The sequence below is a fragment of the Rhagoletis zephyria genome, unplaced genomic scaffold, assembly GCF_001687245.7.
Source record: "Rhagoletis zephyria isolate East Lansing unplaced genomic scaffold, Rhagoletis_zephyria_1.1 Rzeph_scaffold_01396, whole genome shotgun sequence".
NCBI lineage: Eukaryota > Metazoa > Arthropoda > Insecta > Diptera > Tephritidae > Rhagoletis > Rhagoletis zephyria.
Genome location: NW_016158480.1, coordinates 876 through 9,727, shown reverse-complemented (window position 1 = coordinate 9,727; position 8,852 = coordinate 876). Strand labels below are relative to the sequence as shown.

Sequence of the window (8,852 nt, the reverse complement as noted above, 5' to 3'; positions counted from 1 at the left end):
TTTTTTTACTAATTTATCGATAAAAAAAAATAAAAATCTAGCTATTTTAATATGTATGTAGCTTAAGCGACTATAGTAAATATTTCGAAATAAAAATTTTTTCTCGAAACATTTAATTTTTATTGGAAAAACGCGGCTTGCGAGCATTTAAAGAGGTCTTTTATAAAAAAAAAATACTTTAGAAATGGTCCCAAAAATCTGAGTTAATAAATTCTTTCAGGAAATTCAAAAATTGCCCACAGCCTTGAGCTTTTTAATTACGAAAAATTATACTGAAGATAACACAACGCAGAAACCGGTTTGTTCCAAGCAAAACATGGACAGGGAATGACGGAAATTCGCCTCAAACTAGATCAGAATTATACCCTGTCGGAGGCAGAAAAAATAAAAAATAAATTTGATTTTTTTTATTAACTCTTCCTCCTAAGCGAAAAAAATACACACACTTTTCATTGATTTCGGTATCTTCCTCCTAATAGTAGATACTAGGAAAGGAACTATGCGTGAAAGGATCGACAAATCTGGCCCAGCCCCGATAAGAAAAGATCGGACGCTCACCTCTGTCACTGCCCTGCCCTTATGTGGGCGAGAAGACGGTCACTCCACCACCACCTTTTTGACTGTCTGGTCGACCTAAGTGCAGCAGGCATTCACGAATTCTCGCGCTTTCTGAACCCAACCAACTGGTTCTACTTCTAGGTGAACGGACGGGTTCGAATTCAAGCTCTCAATTGGTATCACAACGGACCCACTGGGTATAAGCGTGTCTTGCAGTCCTTAAAAGACTCGAAACTGCTGCTGAGTTGTTGATATTTATATTCAAAATATTTTAGACTTTGGAGAATTCCTCTTTTACGAGTTCAAAGGGGGTCTCTAACTTGTTTTATTTAGTTTTCTTCATTGATACCTTTACTAAAACCTCTAATACTTTGCATCTCCTCTTCTCTTCACCTAAAGCTCCTCTCCATCTCCTACTATTATTTGCCTAAAAGTATGTACCACACAACCAAAGGAACAAACAACTTTTCGCCATACAATCACGAAACGCTTGTTCTTGTCGAAGTACTCTTTGCCTGTTACTAGTCGTACTGTCGTTGTTATTCTTGCTTCAGAAAGTTAACAGCCGCAAAACTTCGGCTGTCAAAAGTTCTTTAATTGCCCTTAAAATGCAACAATGCGTCGCTTCATTGCTTAATTACAAATTTTACAGCCACAGTCGGTCTCAGTTACGAGCTGCATCACATTGCCAGGAAGGCGTTACTCTCTCTTCCTCTCTATCTCGCTGTCTCTCTTGCTCATTCTTCATTACATTTCCGCTGCAGAACTTTGCACGATGCCTATCGTTGCATACATGTAGGAGTTTGAAGCGCATTGCATGACTGCGCCCTAAATGCTACTCGTCCGCTTCTGCTCTGCTCTAAGTACTTATCTGGCTTTTGTCGCCTGTTTAACGAACCGTCAAACCCCGAAATGCAATCATGGTTTGGAAGTTGGCAGACAGTAAATTCAAAGTTTATATTGAAAAAAGCTTAGTAAAAGTAAATGCTTGGCTGATATGTGAACTCAACAACTTCAACTTGCCATCTTTTTTAGTTAAACAGTAATTAAAAAAAATAAATAAATATAAATTTAAAACGGGAACTAAGTAATTTTCATTCTTTTACCCTCCTCCTCGCCCTGTCTCGCCATCCACTCACTCTTTGGTACAACTTTCACTACCGTTACTCAATTATGCCTATAATTTGAGGGTAATTAATTTGCAAAGCAGCCACAAAACCGGAAATGTAATTAAGCTCTCGCACAAAGCGGAAATTGTCGTATAATCTGCAGTGTACGCGACATTTTAGGCCAGACACAACAACAATTACGCAAGTAATATTCAAACAGCAGCAGCAGCGTAAAGTCTGCGAAAGCAGTGTTAAAAACTTAAATTCGCCAGTGATGGCCAACCGAAATTTCGGGACTCATATTTTTTTTAAGTGAGAGTTTTATTGTAAAGCGGTTTCCCATTGATTTTTTTATTGAATTGAAAAAAAAACATTGCCGCGGCCAACCCTCTAGTAAATTGGAAGGCGGAATAAAGATTTCGGTGGTGCAGGCTTTTTCGGGAGTTTGAAACTATTTATTTATTTATTTATTTATAGTAAATTACGCACCGCAAATCGGTTTTCTACCATTCATTGCCATTTCGAACTTTTCAAATTCTGTTTCAGAACAAAAACGGTTTAATTTCGGCCTACCAAGTTTCAGTTGCATTGGCGGTCCTCACCCAGATCCCAGAAAATGAAACATGTAGGCCTAAAGGCCGGTTTTAATACCATCTTATGAAGTTTTCTAAATCGCAGACCTACGTCAAACTTTCTTCTCACAGATCGTGGAAAAAGTATTGATGAAGATATCGTCGTCTCAGTTTAGCCAATATACGAGATCCTCGTCGTCTCTGTAGTCTTTCGCTGGAAATCCTGTTCTGCTGGAAAAGTGGTTATGAGCCTCTCATTATTCATCCTGATTGCTCGCACATCTTTTATTTACCACTTCTAGGTAAAAATCCTTTAAGCGGCGATACCGGATCATGGAAGGTGATTATGGCGAATTTGTCTGCTTCGCAGTTATCCTGGAGATCCATATGACCCGTACCCATGTCACACCAGTAGTCTATTTGGCGATCAATTAATTCAGAATACATATGTATATCCTTATATTAAAGCTTTAGGCGAAGTGTTATTAATCTTAAGCTCTCTTAGCTCTACCTAAAACATTCTACAGTGATCTGGCAAACGGAATCTTAATCTTAATGATAGCTTTCACGAGTGTATACTACTTGCCACACTGCGATCTAGCCTAGGGTCGTAGGTGTAGAGCAAAGTGTTGCTCTAGTAGTCATCTAATAATATTCCTTCTTGCCACTTGTTGCGCAAGTGTTATCGAAATTTCTCTAGCATTTAAGAGTTTGAATGAAGTAGTTTCGCCGTTTGGGAGGTTTTGGATAGATGTCTAGATTTTTTGAGTGATCGAACCTGGGGTCGCTCCACTTTCTCAGAGCATTTTGTCTGACTATACTTTCGCTTCCCTGAATACAGCGTTACGTCCATCACCCCATACTTGAGCTTTTCCGTTTGCGCTGCCATTCTAACAAATTAGATTGCCGTGCTTGAGTTACTTTTTTGGCCAGGATATCAATTGGAAGGGCACCAGATATCACTAACGCTGCATCGTCTGAAAGGGTTTTAAACGCGTTTGTATAGACGCAGTGCACATAGAAGGTAGGTTGCATTTAATCCACGATAATATGGACAAAGGACCACCGCTTGGTACGTTACAGGAGCACCATACATAATCTGACCTATGACGAAACCTTCCAGCAGCTTTCTATCGCGTTATTTGGGCCTACGTGGGTTTATCATTATTTGTGATAGTCATTCCACGTCTGTGTGATGTATCGGCTTAATCACTGGTGGTGCGCCGCTGTCTCGCCAGGCTCCTCAATTGTTGCAGGATTGAAGATAGTGTGTCGGTGGTTGATGTCCATCCACTGGAGTACTTCATCATGTAAACGACTCTCCGACTTTTAGTCTCAATTGGTTCATCGAGCGATTGATTCGAGGTCACTCAAATAATATGTACATGGTGGACTTCTTGTTCCACGCCACTTCCGCATTGGTCGCAGTACGGGTCCACGCTAATTTTTGAATTTAAACAGATATGCCTTAAAGCAGCCTTGTCCGCTCAAGAACTGGCTCGATAGGACCTTCGTCGTATTGTTCCAATTGTTTTGCCACTCCGATATGCTACTTTCCCGGCCTTAACCTCGGGCTATTTGAGTTAGGGTTGCCTAATCTAGGGTTAGGCCGAAGCTGGCGATTACGAAAACTGATTCGTCCACAACTGCTCGGGAGGTGCTACAAACTCGGAGCGCGCACAAACAGTATGTTGAGTTGACTCTTCGGAAGCGACTAACAGTATACGCCTGCGATGTTTTGGCCCTCGTTTGCTAAGCAATATTTCTGATAGTCCCATAGTCGTTGAAGCTGATTTCTCTTACATAGCTCACGTGGGCGCGGGAAGTCAGTCGCTTGTGTGGCACCACTCCTCGGTATTTAATTGTGGGTTTCGTCGAAATAATTATGTGATGGCCAATGCTCAGCGCTTCCTCCTCTACCTCTTTTCGACTCGAGATGAGTATTGCTTCTGCTGTTTGCTCAGCTAGCTTAAACCCAGAGCTATTTAGCTAATTTTTTATTGTGGCGCACAAATTTATTTTTTCTGTTTACTGAATCTGCCCATTATTAAAAGTATGTAGTTTTAATTCCGAATTTCCGAGACTATCAGTTATCGTCACGAAAGGCAGTACATAGATATTCACAGCATTCACTTGGCTTTTGTAGTCTATTAAATTTTGTATTTCATACACACAGGCGTGCTGCATATTCACTTTGGCGATTGATTAAGTTCAGAGCAATTCTCCTCTTGTTTGTGTTAGTCAAGTTTATTGGTTGGCTTCAGAATGCAAGCAAAATGACAAATTCCTAACGCTTGCCTGCTAACTGCTTTTCATATGTATTAGCGAGCCCGTGGGTGTGTGTGGGTAGTAGGGGAGGAGAATTGTCTTATGCATCTAAGTATAGAAACAATATATGTAGTACGTAAGTATGTAGTTAGGGTGCCCAACGAACATGTTATTTTTTTTTTGGAAATTTTAAGACCTCGCCTAACTCCACCGGTCGCGACCTCTAGAAGACCTTAAAAAATCTATAAAAATATTCAATAATATTTCTTATAAAAACGAATAAAATTAGGGGGTAGGGTCTTGAAATTTCCAAAAAAAAAATTAAATTTAGATGGGCACCCTAATGTACATACATACATACAAATACGTAACCAGCGCCTGAAGCCCCAAATTCATACATATTGATTTTATAAGAAAATTCAAACAAGATTTAAAATTCGTAAAAGTATTAATTTTTCATTTAAATCACCCTATGCTGGGTTGGGGGCTATACTAATTTATTGGCGGTATTCTCTTGGAAACAGTTTGATGGCCAATGCAAGGGCTACAGTGCTTTGAAAATGGAATTACTCTACGCCAGAGCTCTCAAACAGAAAGTAAGAGCATAGACAGACGGCAGCCCTTGATCCGGGTTAACTCGATGATTTGGAAGTATCTAGGGAATTAAATGCATTTGGTCAGGATTAAATCCTCCAGCTAATCCTCAAAATTAATGTGGATCAGGCGAATTTTCGATGACAACACTGAGTTGTTTTCTATTGCTCAAGTAATCAAGCAAAGCAAGTGAGTTTGGCGTCCGCTGTACTCGGGTCGAGCGATTGTCAAAAAAAATTAATTTTAATATTTTTATTTATTCCTTTATTTGTATAGTATCTGATTAATATATTTCAATTTATTTTGTTTTATTTTATTTCGCATTATTTATTTGATCGTGAGTTGATTTAAAGTTTTAGACTTTAATTTTATTAAAAAAGTCCACAACAACTAAAATTACATTAAAAAAAATTAAAGCAGTAATTGAATGTATTACAAAAGAAATAAATAAAAATCTTTATGACCGTGGGACTCGAACCCACAGTCTCGCGGCTCGTTAATCCGCATTACTGCCGGCTGTCAGGGTACAATTTTGATCAGATAAACTATGCCGTTAATCCGGATAAACATTGCCGTCTGTATATGCTATAAGCGACTTTGGATGAGGGTTTTTTATGCCGATCAGAATTTAATACAAATTTTATGCTTCTTCTTTATTGATACGCAATGCAGATGCAGTGTGCTTTTTTTGGTGTTCGTGTGTATTCTTCTACTTTATCTGCTTCTTACTATATATGTACATACATATGTGAAAACTCAGCTTATGGGACTTTTTATCTCCCCCTCGTGCTATTGTAAGCAGCCTCACTTCTGTTTGCTATTTCACAATTAAATCAAAGGCCTTTTATTTATAAATTTTTGCGAGGGGTATTTACACAAGTGTTTTAGATATTTTTTTCAAGTTTATTATTAAACGTGTTCATGTATTGTTTACATATTCAAAGCTGGAAAAACAATAGCATAAAAATATTAAAAAAAGTCCCCAATAGCACAAACATATATTTCAAGGAAATTAACATCGCGTTTTCTGATTGCGTGAAGATACATAAGTAGTAAAAGTAAAATTAAATAATTTCACCTGGAAATAAGTAAAAAGTAGTTATTTGTAATTTTGAATAAACTTAACAAAATAAAGTTAAAAATTTTATAAAAAATATTTATAAAAAATTTGGTTTCTATTACTTTCTAACATATAACGTGCTGGACTAGAAACTTTAAATTTTTTCACTAAAAAAAGTGTCCAAATTTAATTTAAAGAAGAAGCTCAAAACAAAAAAACTAAACTTAATTAAAAAATTAACTAAATTGCATTTAAAAAATAAGCTAAATTTAATTTTAAAAAAATTTTACGTTTTTAAATACTTTTCATAAGAAAATATATAAAAAAAGTTTATAAGAACATTTAATTTTCTTTCCTTTTGAAAAAAATCAACATAAAAAATATTTTTGAGAATAAATATTTTACAACCAAATTTTCATTTTTAAAAACACTTACGAAAATTGTCAAAACTTGATTTAACAAAGCTTATCAACAAAATATAGTTAAAAATCAACTATATTTAAAAAAAGTGCTTAAAATTGCTTTCTAAAAATATACATCGGATTTATCCGGAGTTTTTATCTTTAAATTTTTTCTTTCTATAATAATTAAAATATGATTTATTGTAAACTCTCAAAAAAATTTATTTAAGAATAAATATGTTGAAATATTTTTTAAAGAAAATAATTGTAAAATACGTTAGAATAAAAAAAAAAATCTTTTCTTTAAAAAAAACTATAAAATTTGAGAACTTTTAAAAAATTGCAAAAACATCAAAAAAAAATAAAAAATTGAAGATTTAAAAATTTTGTTTAACACATTTGTAAAGAAAATATTGTTAAAAAAAATACAAATTAAAAATTATATTGAGAAAAAAAAGTTTGGTTAGAACGCTTAAAATTTTCAAAAACTATTAGAAAAATATTTTTGTTACTGAGTTACTACAGAAAAAAAAACATTTCGTTTTTTAAACCTTTTTAAAAAATTTTAAAAATATTTAGGGAATTCTTAAGGCGTGCAAAGCGTCGCGAAGGCTTATGAAGTTTTCTTTTCTCGAAAAAAATGTCACCCTCTTATGTGGCGACATTATCAGAGTGCAACATTTTAAAGAAAGAGCATGCAATATGCATGTGAAGATGCTGAGAAAAGAACACGAGAACTTGACAGCCCGAGCGAAAAAGCTCTTGAGGCTTTAACAAAAACATTAGTTTATAAGTGTCATGCAATACCTACAAGTAAAAAGTTTTAATGTAACTTAAAAAAAAAAAATTTATATTTGGAGAAGTAAAGTAAAAGAAAAAGAATCAAAAAATTTGTGAAAAACGCTAAGCAAAAAGACAACGGTCCATTTTAATTTTGTTAAAGTAATTAGAATTTGTCAAAGCTATTCAAAGAAAAAATATATAAATTTACAAAACATTTAGATAAAAACCAGCTTACTTATAATTAAGAATTTAAATTTTTAATCAAGAATCGAGCTTGATATCTATGTAAAAACAACAATAAGATGTCATGGTGGAAATTAAAGCTGCTCATTCGGAGTTTGGTTATTAATTTTTGAAACATTGTCAAATAAAAATTACAATTAGAAAATGCATTAACAAATTTAGATGTTAGGTTAGGATAAGTTTGAAAGACTAGAGAGAGTGGTTCCCTTTATACTTATACCCAAGGGGCCTACCTTGTTATATAATCTCCTTTCCCCTATTTTTTATGTTAAAAGCATAGAAATTTTATTTTTTTAATAATCGAATTTTATTATTTATTTTTCGCATATTTCTCTTCCCCTTTCATCATCTCGGGCACCGCGACTGGGGAATGCAAACACCGTTAGCATTACGTGCATAGCCCGCATTACAATAACAACCATCCGGGCAGCGAATATGTCTTATCAAACATGGCTGATTCAACGTAGCGCATTCGGTTTGACAAGATGGGCCACAGGAGGTGTAAGTCTCGTGGCGTGGACACAATCTTGGAGCTGGATAGAAAGAAGAAGAGCAAGAAATTGAATATTCTTACAAAATAAAAACACACATAGCAACGATTTCATAATTCTTTGTAAACTCACTTATGAAGGATTGCCCGCTCACCACCGCTAAGCTGCAGCAGATAAACAAAATGAAACCGCAAAGCTGAATGAAGCGCGTTTGGGACATGTTTACTTGCTTTATGTTTAAGCTTTTGTTTTGATTAACAGAAATTTAAAATATTTGCTCAGCTTGGCCGCGCTAATCTAAAAAAAAAAACTGAACGTGCTTCGCTTCGGATATGCAGCTGCTAACTGAAGCTTTAACCAGCTAGCTGGCTGTGATTTTATATTGCGACGATGAGTTAAAGCTCAGTTAGTCTAGACTTAATTTCCGTAACTTAACTTTACTTAATATTTTGGCCAACCTGTTATATGAGAAACTATGTTGGCGGTTAGTTAAAACTTAACTTACCGTAAGAAATTTAAGAACCTGTAGATTTTAGGTTTTTAAGTTACGGTCTTACGGAAATTGAGAGCGGTGAGAGAATCAGGCTTACCAGACTCTCGTTTTTGTATTTCTTAAAAATAAATGAAAGCAAAAATTTTTGTTTGCATGAATTTTTTTGATGTGGCTTTTAAGGCGGTGAACTGTTCAACAGCTGAAAAAGAAAATACAAAAACAAAATATTTCCGCTCTGGGCTTAAGTTGACGTGTTGAGTAATCATTGATGATTTCTTAC

At 35.2% G+C, this 8,852-nt stretch overlaps 1 protein-coding gene across 1 annotated transcript; it reads right to left on the bottom strand.

The window, feature by feature from the left end:
- Window positions 1-7,882: 7,882 nt before the first annotated feature.
- Window positions 7,883-8,424, bottom strand: LOC108363851 (venom peptide CtAPI-like). The gene is made up of 2 exons (XM_017617360.1): window positions 8,212-8,424; window positions 7,883-8,121 (listed from the first exon to the last, which is right to left on the bottom strand). Exons 1-2 carry the CDS (start codon window positions 8,297-8,299, stop codon window positions 7,934-7,936), a joined length of 276 nt encoding a protein of 91 aa, XP_017472849.1. The 5' UTR covers window positions 8,300-8,424; the 3' UTR covers window positions 7,883-7,933.
- Between the last annotated feature and the right edge of the window lie 428 nt (window positions 8,425-8,852).

Coding starts and splice junctions, on each gene's coding strand:
- LOC108363851 (XM_017617360.1), bottom strand. CDS start 8,299: ATGTCCCAAACGCGCTTCATTCAGCTTTGCGGTTTCATTTTGTTTATC. Junction 8,122..8,211: donor GAGCGGGCAATCCTTCATAA/GTGAGTTTACAA, acceptor CTTTCTATCCAG/CTCCAAGATTGTGTCCACGC.